Below are 16,063 nucleotides of genomic sequence, written 5' to 3' on the forward strand. Positions count from 1 at the left end.
AAATTATGTATGGATTTATAGTGTGTCTGTGACTCTGCAGTACTTCCTAAACGCACATTCTTACCCCAGCAAAACACACGTTATTACTCAACCCCCGAGTGAAACAAGGACAAGGCACCTTGCACAATACATTGGCAGCAGCTGCACCGAAGCTGATCTACTGTTAAGTTGCCATACTGCACCACTCATGAGTGATGTTCATGTCCTACACCATAATTTAACCTTTTATTTTCTTGCCCAATCAGTTGTTCTTTCCATCAAGGGATTTGTAGTTAACTTTGTTATTAGTACATGAATGGCTAACGTCAGCTGCTACTTTGATAATGCAAATTTGAGTTCATACATAGAGTTTTGGAAACTTCACTGATAAATCTTTCTGGACAAATTTCTCCCCTCTTACTCAAAGTACATTTTCATTTTAAAGAAATCAGTTTTGATAAAAATAAAGTTTAAAAAAAAAAACCCCAGTCTGTATCACAAGCACTGCCAACCAGGTAGTATCTGTATGATAATGCGGAAATAATCTCCGTGTCTCTACAACCACGGATAATCCCACTGTTTTACAAAGGATGCTTGACTTACACTAAGAATGACAAAGTTTGTACTCACTGTGTGCTGTGGTCTAAATATGTTATTACTCTGTCTCCTTCTTCTTCCAAACGTTTACTAACATGGTGAAGATATTCTGGGACCTAACGAGACAAGGATGTCAAGTTCAACTACAAAGGTATGAAAGGCAAATAATCTTGTTCCATGACAATTATTTTAAACTGCAAATTTAAAGGAGAACATGAATTGGAAAGGACTATTCCACTAGAAGGTTGTTACATTAATTAATAATTATTACATTAATTAATAATCTATATTTGCATTAATTAATGTTACTTTATATTAGAAGTATTGTAATCGCACCTGACAGAAAGGAAGAGAAAAACAGGAATCTGAGAATTTTTCAGAGGAATTTAATTTTTTCTCAAACCCCTTCTGAGCTAAGCTAGCCCTTAAAGTATCACGGAGCAGATTTTCAGTTGGAGTGAACGATACAGTTCTACTATTTCAGTGGCAGTTTCTCCAGTGGAGTATCTGTCCCTGTGGAGAGCTGACACATTTAGCACATATTACAACACAGCTATGAAACTTAGGCTTCAAACGATCGAACCAGTTATGCATACAGACATATACCAGCATGTATGCACACACATACATATGCATGTAAATGCATAGGTATGCATTATGTGCATATGCATAAGTATGTACATGTATATACTGTATAAGTTAGGGCCTTAGTCCTTTTGTGGTTTTCCACAGCTTTCCACTAGGCATATAAAAGCAGCAAGACTCTTGGTCTCAAAATCTGTGTCAAGACATTTCACCTCAGGTCCCAGTGGAACGCCAGGGAAGGAGGCGAATGGAGCAGGATTAGACGCAGTGATTCGCCTCAGTGCAATGTAAACAGGCATTTTCAAAATTTATGCAGTGACTCAATGTTAAAATGGAATTAATAAAGGTAGTCTCCTGTATTTGAGACCACTAAAAAACACGTACATTTTCAGAGATAGCCACACTTGCAGGCTGCCCACTGCAGAGCATAATTTTACCTCAAGAGGACAGAAAACAAAAATGTCTTAAGTCTATTTAACTAATAAGGAAAAGAAACAAAACAGCAAAATAAATGCAACGAAGTAGTAAAAAAGTAAACTGTTTATTTAGGTATTAACCACAGAGTAAAATGATGCCAGTGGATATTTTACAGCTCATGGGCAAAAATATTGATGGCACGCCTTTAAGATTTATGTGGAAATGACTTTCTGGTAGTGTGACTTTAGCTACACGAAATGTTACTGGGTTTCTCCACCCTTAATTACATATTTCGAGCACCAAGTCTGCCGGTCCCCGTCAAAACACATGAATATATACATGTGTAGCTGGGCACCAGTGAACTGGATCGGACATTAATACACCATGCCACTACCAGAAGTTCCCATGTAATCCCATAGCAGATACGAACATAAAAGCGACCATCTACAGCATGCACCTACCTCCCTTTCTTGCATTAATCTTTGGCCTTCTGCAGCGTATAAGCAATTTGTCTCTTCCAGAAACCTCTGTTCAAATGATTCCTTGTAAACCTGCTCAAGAAATTAATCTAGTTACTTACGTTACATTGCCAGTAAAGGCAGCATATTTTGGTTGTCAGGCATAGAGGACAAGTAAAACCTCAAGAACACACAGAGTTATGAGAAGCGTCCAAGTAATAATACATTGACGCAGAAGTTCTCTGCTTGCCTCACTGGTTTTAGAAAGACTGAGATCAGAGCTGACACGCAATAGCATGTTTCACTCATCAGTACTCAGACCATCTAAATGGACAGGCTTCTGTTTAAGGCACACAGACCAACACCAGTACCCAACATCACAGCACAGCAATGACATCCGATCCGCCAGAGCTCAAGACTCCCACTGGTATTTCTGTGGCAAAAAAAATAATAAAATACTTCCAACTAGCGAAACATTCCCATCAGTAAAACAGTAATACGCTTAGTACTGCATCTTCAGATCTGCCAGGTTTATCTCAGTGGCCCAAGAAAAACAAATTATGAAGTGAACTCTCTTTCTCCAGGAAAAGAATAAGATGTGTAAAAAAGGGCACCAACAACAATCACAGACATTGAAAGATTTCTGCATAATGATTAACAGTTTAGTACAGAAAGGAGGTAAGGTAGAAAGGACAACTATATAAAATAGTTAGGACAGTCTGGAGAAGGTAGCTAGGGAATAACATGTAAACAGGGGGGCAGTTAGTGAAAAGAAAAAGGAAGGATTCCATGAGTTTGGTGGAAGAATAGAAGAAAGTATTTCTTCCAAAAGATACAGCAGAGCTGTAAAACTTGTTGTAGTCTGACCATTTTTTTCCAATGCAAACTTAAATATGAAGCCCCTGGCTTGACAAGCATTCAGAGCATAATAGTTCACTAATTTGGCATTCGCAAGTAGACATCAGCACTTTGTTTCAGCCTTCTCTTTACACTAGCTCCACGTTCAACAGAGTCAAATACTAGATTTAATTTCTTACCTTCCTTTCCTTCAGGATAACAGGAAAAACATTTAAACATAACAGTATACAGAAGTATTTTCTGCATAAAATGTGTGTAAAGCTGTAGAATAGGAAACAGCTAGAGAGTAGGATTTATGCAAGCAGGAATCAACTTTCAGCAGCTGGGCCTGCATTGCATAGTTGCTTAAAGATCAGGAATGAGTAGGAGATTAAATGTTTTCAAATGAAATAAGATTTGCTTAATTAATTAATCTTTCTCCAGAAAGGAGAGAGGGAGAAACGGAGATCCTGGTGTATAATTACAGGATCATGAGCACACCTCTATCTCAATGAAGTGACAGATATTATAAAAGAACATATTCATATTAGACTAGGTTAGTTTCCCTAGTGAAAAAAGAAAACTATCGCTTTTGAGACAATGAAGAATGCAGACTTAAATCCAATTCTGTAAGAAGGAACCAGTAAAGGGGAATGTTTATCTTTAGTTAGCAGAGTACTTTGCTAAAAAATAATACATGTTAAAAAGTGAACACCTAGAAAAAGCTGACGCAGTTAGAGAACCCTGGCAAATAATAATGGGGAAAAAAAAACTGGGAAAAAGCACACAAATCGGATCTGCACCTCCAGGTTATGTGATCTGAAAAATCATTGACTGAAGTTTGCCTTCTCTCTTGAACAATCAGTTATTAGTTTTTCTGGTACACTAGAGAAAGTTATGGATGAAAAGTCACCAGGGTTAACATGAAAGGCAGAAAAGCAGGCAAGCTGCCTGCCTCAAAATGACTGTTTTATGCAATCTTCCTCTTCGAACTCTTTTTCAAACCTTCCTCCAGTTCTGTAACACTGTACACCACTTGGGAAGGGAGCAACCTCAACAGTTTGTAACAATGAGAGACAGCTCCTAACTTTTACTGCACATTACACGAAGCTGCAATGTTGACCAGAGAACAACACATGCCAGCCTCAGAAGCACAACATTTTTTTATTCTATTTGGTTACTTAGTATTTATGCTAACAGAAAGCTCCACTAAGTTACAGATTAACCTTATCTATTGGAAAACGTTGGCCTTAACTTTGCATCCCATTCTACCCTTGGCATTTCTGCTAAGAAGTTGCCAATGCAGTGATGTTTCTGTGGCACGGACCCAGGGTCTCGACTCCAAAAAGCCTTTTTACAGTGACAGGCGTGGTCTTTCGGCTGCTACATTTAACCAGCACCAGGATTAGAAAACCAGACATAATATTACACATACTAAAAGACTTGCAAACCTATTCTTTAAGAGTCTGTAGGTCACTATGTCTGTTAAGAAAAACAGGCGGACAATGAAAGATTGCGCAAAGGGTAAAGAAAAGGCAACCTTATCAGCCTAATAACTAGATTTTGAAGAACGTTTACTAGAAGAATAAAATTATTTCTGCACAACACACAAATTGGAAAAGTCTAAACTCTGTTTCGAAACATATCCATTACTAGTAAAGTTTGCTGTACTCACTTGCAGATCAGACAGCATGCTCAACAAACTCCGCAGCAAACTCCTGTCCACAGCTTCACCATTCCGTTCTCGTTCTATCAGCAGGAGGATTCCGTCAATAGTCTTGTTTTGAACTTGCTTGTCACTAATGACATGATTCCTAAACAACTCTAGCCCCATATCCCTGTGTGGATATTGAAAATTAATAATCACACTGTTGATTCTTTTCAAAAGTCTGAATCTCAGTTTGACAAAAATATATACATATGAAATATATATAGTACATACATATTATACAGAGCGAGAATGCATGAATGGTGTGTATATCCTCTTTGATGCTGTCCACAAAGAAAACTATAACAAGAATCACCATAAAAACACCAGGCCACATGCTACCAGATGCACACACTTCAGCTGAGAACTGCGACCACCCTGTACGTATTTCACATAACAGACATAACAGTCTTTGTTTACTAGGAAAATTACTATCATAAAAATAATTAAAAATCTAAACATATACCTTAACATAAGATTCCCTGGATCAGTCAATCTATATGTAATTTATAAATTTTGTTTGAAAGCGTGAATCCTGTATGTGTTTAGGACCTTACGATCACCTGTATCAGATTCTTGTTTCATACCAAGATGATAAGGAATGGTTCGTCTATGCCACGAAGAAGGTAATTCTTAAACATTGTCTTGGCCAAGGAAAACAAAGGAATATTAGATAAAAGTTGCTGTTATCTCCAACATATTCCCATGCATCAGGATTTCAATAAAGGGAATTTTCCCAGCACGAGGGAAAAAGGCACAAAGTATGAACAGACCTCTTCAATGACCTTCAGTAAAGGGAAGCGTAACACAAAGAGCTGGAGGAAAACTACTGCAGAGGTTGGGAAGAAAGATGCCCACAAGACGAGCAAGGACGTCAGGTTCCTCAGACAGCCTGAGGAATTCCTGAGAGCACACAAGCCAGCCAGGCAGGGAAAAGGTATGCTCTCTACTTCAGTACTTTACACCTTTTTTGCTTTAGACCGAGTACTGATACCAGAAGTTTTTGGCAAAGCCTGTGTTTGTTTGCTCAGGTGATGATATAAAATGCCCCTCAGGAGGGATGGTAAAGAACTAAATGCCCAAAGTTGTGACCGCTGTGTGCTGAAAGTACAGCAGCATCTCAGGGGCTCGACTCTCAAGAGGCCAGTGCTGGAAAGATGATACGCACCTTGTCAGTGTGTCTGACTTATTTAAAAGAAAACAACCAAACAACAAAACCACAACAGAGCAAGAAGTTGAGCATTGAATTTCGTCAAAACCAGAAGCACCTAAAGTAACACTTGGCGTAGAGTGAAGGTGCAGAGGCAGCAGCCCGAGGAGGTTCCCCACACAGCCGGCCTCACCCAGGCTGTGGCAACTACGGCTATATATAAGCCTTGACTTTTAGGCATATGTTCACAGACCTTTGTCTCCTTCTACCCTCACTTTACAACAAATATTCCTGGGGAAGAAGGAAATGACCCATGCATATGCTGACACATATATTTCCATAAATTAACACAACATTTTAGAGACCTATTACGCAGATCAAATATAATGGGAAAAATTCTCAACCTTTACAAATATAACAGCATGTTCAAACTCTAAAGATTCGAGGAATACTGACATGGATACCTACCATATAGAAGGAAGCATTGAATTTTGAAGTACGTATGTACGATCCAAAAATAAGAAAATGCTTCTGATCATGATCTGAAAATATATAAAGGAAATGTTTTTCTCTCCACCAACACATGGCATTTTAAATTATAAAGCAACTTCTGAAAAACTACATCACATAGACATGTGCGTTAATTGCTGATACATGTATTTTCAACTTTTGTGGTGACTTTTATAGCCACAATGTAATATGTATTTTATTGATGTTGTAATATGTAATTTATTGATGTTAATACTAAGCGGTATTCCCAAGTACATCCAAAATAGTTTTCAAATTCATAAACATTAGCTAAATAGTAAGCCTGCTGTAAGTTTTAGTGCTACTGAGATACGTAAGCCATTCCAGCAGTACCACCAAGACATTCAGTAAACACCCTGAAATAGCACGCTGCCATGGTTTTTGCTTTTTAAAAATGAAGCTTTAAGCAGAGACAGTAATAAACCATGCAAGAGATCTTTTCATAATAAAAGCTAGCTGCCAAAATTAATGAGAAAAATAGAGATACCTTAATTCTGACAGGGAAAAGAAGGTATAAAAATATATTATCTTTTTTTTTTTTTTTAATTTAAAAAGTGGGTGAAGGAGGTGTTTTTTAGCTTATTACTCTTTCAAAATCCATTTTTAACTTTGGTCATAAAAAGGCAGCCCAGCTTTCAGTTTAGCATAACTCAGGATGCTGGTAACTAATTCACCCCCAGGCCAGCTACAGAGATTTCTATCCCCAGCTGTCCACCTACTCCTCCCCTAAAAGGTTTCATTGCTTCTGAAGCAATTCTCAAGCTGACAGAGCTTCTGGCCAAGCATATTAAAGTAAAATAGCAGCGAGGATGATTTTTTTTTTTTTTCCCCTCAAATACTGCAACTACTAAACTCAGCACATGGGCGAGAAAGCCACTTGCTACAGGTTGATACAAAAAAACCAACTCAAAAGTACTTACAGTGAACAGAGTTCATAGTAAAAGCCTTTTCATAAAAACAAATGTCCAGTTTAATTACATTTTCAAGGCAACAGCCTTCAACTCTATTTTCATCAGACTGCTGAAATTGTTTTGAATAGTTTCCATAACGCTTTCCATTTTTATTTCAGATAAAAAGCACATACCTCTGCCCATCCCCCGCAGGAGAGAGGAGGGGGGAGAGGGGTGGATTCAAGAAATGAAAATAGAAATTAACCCATTTTGGACATCTGTAGCCAAAGCTAAGTGACAATGCAATAAAAAGTCATCACAAAATCCCAGTTTAGAATTATAATGAAGCATTCTTAAAGGGACAATTCACATGAAGTGTCTTTGAGAGAGAATTTTTTCCTGTAACATAATTCATCATGAAGGCAGGGAACAAGAAGGACAGAAAGAGAGAGAGAGAGAGTTTCAGTTCTTTAATTTTCCTGTTTCTTAGCCCTATAGTAAGCATAATCACCTCTGCCTCCAGGGAAGAAAAAAAAAAAAAGTCACAAATTACCCAAATTAACCCATCTTTTGGAGCTGTCTGAAAGCAAAGATTGTGGATTCTCTAATTACTTAAAATTACAAACAGCAAACAATTTCAGCATAGCCTGCATAGTTTTTCTTTTCACCCATAGAAAACAGGTGTCAATATATTCCTGAGTGATATTCGAACTCCATATGAAACCTATGAAAGTCAGAGTTAACACAACAGAACCCAAGTTTTCAACAACAAAATGACCCCCAACTAGCAAAGGGGAATGTGAAAAGCAATACTGAAACTTGGAGGAGGAGGCGCAATGCAGTCTCAAGATAAAACCACGACAAATTCCTTTTTGCCAGATTTCACACCTCAAGGATATGTATTCTGAACAAACATTCAACTTACCATTTGTCTGCAATGATCTTGCCAGCATTTATTTATCTTCTTTAAAAATAAAAGACTATCCAGAGAATCTGTACAGCACCTATTAAGGAAAACTAGCTTGCCAGTATCTTTTGAGGCCAAATTCTGGAGATGATTTTTGTCAGCCATTAAGCAAAGCTGCTCCATGGATATTCCAATGTTAGTAGGACTGCCCAGGGATAAACTGTTAATTGCAGAGCTTCTGCCCAGCAGAGGAGCTGGCAGTTGTCCAAAAGACCTCCCTATGTTTTCAAGGAATAACACTCACTGCTCTTCGGTAATACCATCTAGTGGCTGTACTGTATTACTTTGATATAGATTTAAACAAAAAATCCCACCAGTGTCAACAACAGCCTTGTCACCAAGTGAGGTGAGAGCGACAGAAAGGTTTATTTTGTTTGTTTAATGAGTTCACACTGTGCACAACAGGAGTGACCCTAATCTCTTAAAAGCAGTTACAGTGCTAAGTAATCCTCAACAAATCCAAATACCGCTCTTTTCATATACATCTCCAGGTCTCCCCAAGTAAACTACAGAGTTTTCTTCATTACACATCAGATCCAAATGTTATTTACAAATAACAGAATGCTCATGTGTTGTATCAGTAAATCGAATTGTAGCTTTACCTTCCTCTCCAACTCCCCCTGGCCGACTCTGATTAATGTGATCTTGGGATATAAAATGGTATACCTGTAAAATATAAAATTCTCCACTCTCCAAACCACCAGCTCTGTCAGAGGGCAGGGAGTAAGCTAAGTTTTAAAACACCAATTTTAGAACATCTCTTCAGAAGATAGTCTGAAAAGGCAGGGATACAAAAATTGTTTGACTGTACACTGCTTTAAAGCAGACTATAAGATTTGCTATTCAGAGATCAGTTGTGTTTAAGAGACTGTTTTACTGATCCATGTACTTTCTAGTTAGATGTGATTTCAAATGCATTGAAGTAAATGTAATGAAAAAATCGGCTGCCATATAAGAGGTGAATTCACAGTGCTGATTTATGTACCTATGTTTCTTATATGCTATGTAGAAGCCAGGCTCTTTAACTGGGACTCAAAAAAAAAAACCAAACCCAAAACCACACAACCCAAAACCATGCTGGGACTTAGCCATATAACAGAAAAAAAAAAAAGAAAAGAAAAGGAAAAAAAAAAATCTTTATGAGTGTAGGCACCTACCTGGGGAATGCAGTGAACTGAGAAACTAAGAGTCGCAATTCAAAGCACATTTAAGGCGATCACCTGTAAAGAAGGTTCCTTCTGGGCACAGTCCCTTGCTTGTTTTTATCTTAACCTATCATTTTCTGCTAATAAAATACATGTAAGAGAGCTGGGAAACACTGCTAGCACCGAAAGTACTGTAGTATCTGTTCAGTACGGCACTCTCAAGCATCTGCTTGCTAAGGCACATGGAAGGAACGCAGGGACAGCCAGGTGGGTGTAGACTCTATTTATCCTGCTGCCTGAGGAAATGCAACCCCACGGCTACTCCACAAAAGACACCTGTCACATAAAGCACGGTCTCTGCATGCAAAGCACAATGGCATTCAGTAAATATGGTTGGCTGCACCCAGGTGTCCAGAAAAGATCTACAGGCACTTCTGTGACCAGTTCATCCAGAAGAAAACCCTGACAATGTAACTTAGAAAACTATGTGGAAATTTACCATAGAACTTCAGGTTACGGTGCGTCCCAAGACAGGCAAGCGATCTTCTGAACTTAGAGATCTCGCCCAACAACCTCACAAGGTACACGTGAGATATGTAAAGGGCTTGCTGAATGCCTCTGTGACACATTGTTGCTGACCAGGAGTTATTATTGCTTAAATAGGTGTAATTTGTGTTTGAGAATTCTTTTGCAGACGATACCGTTGTTGAAAATTACTGCGGTGATTTTTTTTTTTTTTTTTTTTTTTTAAACTACTGCTACTGTGAGCATCTCCACTACTCATCTACCATAAAAATCCATACCTGCTGTTAAATCTCATAGGGCTACTGAAATTTTCAAGGTTAGGTCTAAAATTCGCATTCCTATTAAAATGATAAGTAAATTGTTGTTAGCATGCTACTTATCAGCACACAGAAATTATTCCCTCAGATGACTGAAGTTGCTTATACCCGATTTGAAAATATGTAAGTGGTCAAAGAACCTCTTTAACGCATTGGCAATTACTGGTGTAATTTTTACAAAGTGTTGTTTTAAAAAATAATTATTCTAACCATTTCTGTGCACGAGAAAAGGATATTCTCTAAATTGAAGGATCTGTGCTTTCACATGATCTTCACAGACTTGTCGCAGCTGTTTGTACAGTGTAGCAGAGACTTTGTAAGAACAGAGATTTTCAACAGCCTAAAAAACAAAAAAAAAGATTATGAATGAGACCAAAAAAAACCAACCCGAACTCACCTGTCTAATCAAGGCCAACAATGAAGAAAAAAAAATTAAAAAAAAAAATAAAAATCAGCATTATCTGTCCAAGCTGTGCACAAAAACAAAACATCAAAGTGAAATTATCCAAACTATGTAGAAAAATTAAGACTTTGTGATTCTTTTTGGTCCCTCCTTACACTGCTAGATTTCGTGCACAAACAAGGTTCACCATCACCATCTGGGTCATATTTCAGATGTGCTGTTAAACATTACAAGAATTTCCACCCCCCGAATACTCTGCTCAGCAGCAGAGCTCTTCCTGTAGGTCCATTTTGTGCATCCTCCAACACACATGCGCTTTTTTGGGGGGAACACAGTCATACCAAGTATTTTCATTTCTTAACAACTTTAAGGTAGACATTTCAACCATTCTCTCTAAATGCTAAATGAATACAGCTGCTTTCCTGTCATTTTATTAACTTATTTCTTTCCAAATATCTCCACTGATTCACACACTCATGCTAAGGTATGTAAACTGAGGGGAAAGAATAAAAAAATCAAACTAAATAAACAACAAAAAATCCACATTAACTGTTAAATAAAGATTCGAATTGATTTATTGGGACCTCATGGGATTTAGTTGAATATTTATCTATATTTGACTAACAAGAACGATTCTGCCCGAAACCAAACATTCTTGTGGTCAGTAAATTAATGTAAATCGAGTTGTTATGCAGCTGACCTAGACTACGCTGAGACAGCTCTGGCCACCTCTAGAACACTGCTGTTCGGCTATTCAGTAATTACCTTGTCTTACACTAACATTTTTTCCTCACAAGAAACTCAATGAGAATGTGAAAGAGAGAATGTAGCCTTCCTTGACACCACTGCCTATATTTAGACTTTGGTTCCAGGCATACTTTATTTTAACTTGTGTGCTGTATTTCAATAAATTATTTTATTAATAGACCACATCATCTGAAATGAATCACAATGAAGACAGCCAAATGTTCTGTGAGAACTGTAAAGTTTACAGTAAGTATTTTTGGCCATTCAGTACTTTGTACAAAATTATCCAAGGGAGTTGGAGATGACTCTCAGAACTAAAAATCCAGCTGTCTCTTCCTTCAACTTCATCTCAACTGCCTTCATGCCGTCAGGTGACACTGCAGAGAATACTGCCCAATGCATTATTTCACCTGGGCAACTAAAACTGCCCCAAGAATGTTTTCCTTTGCTCCAGAGGATTTATAGTGTCAAATTTTATGGACGAATTTTCTGATAGCATCAATAACTTTGGACTAAGTTTCAGTATTTTCCTAGGGCTTGGCCTTTAGTTAGTTTCCCCCAAATTTGAGCTTTAAGTGTCTTACTTCTTTGTAATATGAAACATTATGGTGCCTAATGCCAGCACGTAGCTCTTTATCCAAGTACCACTAAGTGTTCTTCACTCTGTTTCAGTTTAAGACCCCCCCAAACACACGGGCTAGCAAGTGCGTGGGCTGAGAGAAGTGAGGAGGAAAGCGGGGCTGCTTCTTTCAGAACGGTGATGGCTTAAAGTGGATTTCAAACTGCAGCCCCGTCACCTCAGTGCCGCCTCTACTAGCTGTTTCTGCTTTTTTTGATGGGGGGGGGGCATGAAATCCAGTAATTTCCTCCTCCTTCACCCTTTCTTTCATTCAGCGTTTTGGCTGCCTCTCTTTCTGAAGAAAATGGATTTGACTTGTATTCATCTTGTACACGATTAGTTTGGAAAAAAGCTACAGTAATTATCACATCTACAAGGTACGAGAAAGACGACACTTTTAGACTCTTCACCTACACAAATCTAGCAAAAGTTACGTTTCAAATCAACCTTTTAATAGCTTGTTTTGAGCAGAGCCTTCTGTTTTAACATTTGGCATGCAAATTCCTGCTACTTCTTGTATTATTTCCTCTATAGGTCCTAACATCCTGAAGAGCTTGTCTTCCAAAACAGAAAGTGAATCTGCTTCCCAGAGACCTCCCTGTGGGGTAATTCTAACCTACCTGATGCCATTTTATTTAAATGCCCAGCAACTATGCCTTCCTCAATTTTGATATAATATTAAAGAAAACAAACAAAACTATCACACAGTGCCTACATTATATTTTTTCATCTGGTCTTAGAACAGATAAGTAAAATGACATCTGCAACAAACAGTATTCACACATAATCATTTTGCAGATAGTTTGTTATGTTTCCTAAGACATAGCCCTTCCTATCCCTCCCATCCATCCATCCAAATAAAAGTCTGGTCAGGACTCTCATCATTATTTTTTTTCCTTCGCTACTACACTGTCCTACTCTATATCCTCCAGCAGAGCAGTACTGCCCCATTTCAGGTTATTTAGGACCTTGCTGCAAAGGGAATTTTCTTTTTCCATTATTTTTATCACTCACTCCTCACTCGGCAATTCTTTGCACTGCCCCACTTTCTCTATCCCACCAAGTGTAAGCTACTTCTATCAAAATCTGTGCAATCTACCACCAATCCCAGACATCACTTCTATTTTGGTCGCAAAAAATTGGCTGCCACCCTCCCATTGCTCACCAACTACGTCTCTGCCAAGCACCTCCATGCCTGATCCCATGCTGCTTCTAAAGCCTGGAAAGGAGTATCCTTTGGGCTTCCCACAAAGCCTTGTCATTGTTCTTCAGTTTTTTTTCCCTAAGCCACCGTGCCAAATTAAATAAATAAATCAGAAAGTTCAAAGTCAGGCTGGTACACCAGCCCACTCACCGCACTGAACTCTAGTAGGCCTCCCACTTCCTCCCAGAATGTCAGATAAAGACTCAAAAAAACAAAACAAAACAAAAAAAGCCCTGAGAGTAAGTGCGGATGTACAGAGAGAAGTTTTCCCCCGTGGGTGACTCGGTGCTCACTAACAGGCAGTTAAAACGATCTGTAAGTACAGATCAGGTTTCCGACGGATGCTGAACTTCATCTTTTATTCCTTTGGCAGGAGAGTAAGTACCTATGTATGCAGAGGCACACTGACTGCCGCCACCCACCGTGCAGAAATCTTGCTGATTTGCACCGCTGCCTTACAGATTATTGGACCAGCCTTGCACAGTTTTCACAAATAAACCAGCAAACAGGGGAAAAAAAAAAAAAAAAAAAAAGGCAAGAAGTACAGTTCTCCCTTCATAGTCTATCTGAAATCTCCCCCCTCCTCTTCTGCCAAAACTCAAGCCTGTACCCTGGCGATTTCATAGCCATATTTCTATAATCTCATTTCTGAGCCTCTGAAAACAAGTTAGGTAACGCTCAAAGCATCTGTGAGTTGGGGTTTTTTTTTAGCTAGGCATGAAAAAGCAGGATTTTTCAGATGCTGAATTTAAAACCGTAAAATGTATTATGTAATTTGAACTCTGCAAACCTGCAAGTATTAATAGATTAATCTATCACAGTCAAGTTATCTATTTAAAGGGAATAAATTATACTAAATCAAGATGCGTTTACATAATCAGGCATTTTAGACCCATATATTATACACCCTAACTAATCACAGAGATAAGTATAGTCAGCTCTCAAATGCATCCTGATTTTCTTGAGCATGGACCTAATATGGACTGCTGGCTTTCTTCTCCCTCGCAGTCTGCACTTTGCAGACAACATCAAACCTACCTCAACTGAACATTTATAGAATTTTAGGTGAGCGTAATAATGTCTTATGTCCAGATCTGGCAACGAGACCCCCATCTACAGATCAAACACCTGCACCCACAGAAAACTCATACCTAACTTCAGCTACGTAGCACAATTTAGTGCATCAGTAATTCTTTATAACATGATCACTGTAAAAAAATTACTACTTCACTTAAATAACTTGAAGAACATGAATTTAAAATGATATAGAACCAAACCATACATAAATGGAGAAAGTAGAAAAAAATGGCTTATGAGTATCTCTCTCTTTTACCCTCCCTAGCCCCTGCTCCGGTACTCCAGATGTTCCAGAAACACTTTTTCACTGTTTTAATAAAAAAAATTAAGATCCTGATTGTTATGAAAAATGTAACGGCAATTTGAAACACAAGTAAACTTGACAGTTCGTTGCCTGCTCAATCAAGCTTCTTTTTTAATTCCCCCACAGGGAACTGTTGTTGAAGTCCAATTGTTATTATCTAATAATAACAAATATTTCAACGTTACTGTTCACAAGCGACCACAGAACGCACAAAAGAGAAATCAACATAAAATATGTATCTGCATAACCCAGCGAGAGTAACATCCCGTTTTCAGCATCTTGGGTAGGCACTGAATTGAAGGCATCGAGGCTTAAATCTCAGCCCTGCCGAGGCACAGCTTCCCACGCCTCCCAACATAAACTGCTTTTTCATGGGCCCAGACCCTGGTAGCTCTCCAAGGAACCGAGACATAAAACTGCAAACCGACTAGAAACTGAGTACGGAGCGAACAGTTCAGAAAATATAACGAGTTCTTAACAAATGAAAAAAGCATTATGTTAAATGCGTAGCTCTGTGAATGTCACAAAGGTGTCAATTTTCCTTCCGTGAAAGCGAAAAACAAAACAAAACAAAACAAACAAACTCCTACACGCCTTACCTGGTAGAGCTCTTCGAGGTTGTACTTAATAGAAATGCTGCTCTGTATCGCTCCCACCGCTTCATGAAGTTTTTGCCAGGTGTCCTGAGTGTAATTATCTGGTAATTTGGGTCTTTCTGTGGAGGGAGACACAGGTAGTTGAAAACCAGCCGCCCAACGGGACCCTGCAGCGACCTTTCTCGCCCTGAGAAGTTCCGCCAAGCCGTGTCGCTGCCTGGTCGCCTCAGCCCGGCACAAGGGGCGGGCAACCAAACTGCCCCCGGGGGCGAGGGAACCCGGGCTTGTCGCCTTCCACCCCCGCCTTACTCCTGGCAAAGGCAACCCCCGCCTCGCCCTAATTAGTTCTGACACTAAGGTGGCTTTCTGCCCGCTTCCCACGGGGCGCAAGACAACGCCGCCGCGCCGCTTCCTCCCGCGGCTCCCCCCCCCCCGCCCCACGCACGGAGCCCCACGCGTGTCGCTGCATGCCCTTACAGCGGGACGGTGACGACAGCGGGGAGAGTTATCAGCCCAGCCGCAGCCTCCCCTCGCCCAGATAAGGCGGCAGGGACGAGTGACAGCAGCCGGCCGCCCCCCCCCGGCCCGGCCCGGCCCCGGGGAAGAGGCGGGGAGCGGCCGGGCCGGTGGTAAACAAAGCTCGGGAGGGGCCGGGCGGCGGGTCCGGTCGCACCTGCCGGTGGGGAGGGCCCAGCCCGCCCCGCACCCACCTCTGAAGTTCTTGATCACGAGTTTCTTGGAGGAGGCGGTCGCGCTTCCTCCCCCTCCTCCCCCGGCGCGGGTGGCGGCGGCGGCGGCCAGCGAGGCGGGTTTGGTGAGCCCGTTGGTGTGCCCCACCAAGGCCGACAAGTGCGGCTTCTTCTGGGGCTCGTCCGCCATCTCCGCCCCGGGGCGCCGTGTCCGGCCGGGGCAAGGCGCTGGGCTGGGTTGGGCTGGTTGGTTGGTCCCCGCCTCCGCTCCCCTCCTCCTCCTCCTCCTCCTCCGCCACCACCCAGCCGCCCTCCCCCACC

The 16,063-nt window shown here is 40.3% G+C and overlaps 1 protein-coding gene across 4 annotated transcripts in view; it reads right to left on the bottom strand.

The window, feature by feature from the left end:
* Nucleotides 1–15,984, bottom strand: part of CUL4A (cullin 4A) — a 41,109-nt gene extending 25,125 nt beyond the window's left edge. For 2 of the 4 annotated variants that reach the window (XR_012584050.1, XM_074560965.1), the window contains exons 1-8: nucleotides 15,764–15,984; nucleotides 15,057–15,172; nucleotides 10,339–10,443; nucleotides 8,075–8,143; nucleotides 6,200–6,273; nucleotides 4,549–4,711; nucleotides 2,040–2,129; nucleotides 610–692 (exon numbers count right to left, since the gene is read on the bottom strand). Coding sequence is in view for 2 of the 4 variants with exons in the window: in XM_074560965.1 (XP_074417066.1) it covers nucleotides 610–692; nucleotides 2,040–2,129; nucleotides 4,549–4,711; nucleotides 6,200–6,273; nucleotides 8,075–8,143; nucleotides 10,339–10,443; nucleotides 15,057–15,172; nucleotides 15,764–15,932 (869 nt within the window). In the remaining 2 variants the exon portion in view is untranslated. The remainder of the gene's footprint in view (nucleotides 1–609; nucleotides 693–2,039; nucleotides 2,130–4,548; nucleotides 4,712–6,199; nucleotides 6,274–8,074; nucleotides 8,144–10,338; nucleotides 10,444–15,056; nucleotides 15,173–15,763) is intronic. The other 2 variants (XR_012584049.1, XM_074560975.1) reach the window with 2 other exon arrangements.
* Between the last annotated feature and the right edge of the window lie 79 nt (nucleotides 15,985–16,063).

This window comes from Larus michahellis, chromosome 1 (genome assembly GCF_964199755.1).
Source record: "Larus michahellis chromosome 1, bLarMic1.1, whole genome shotgun sequence".
NCBI lineage: Eukaryota > Metazoa > Chordata > Aves > Charadriiformes > Laridae > Larus > Larus michahellis.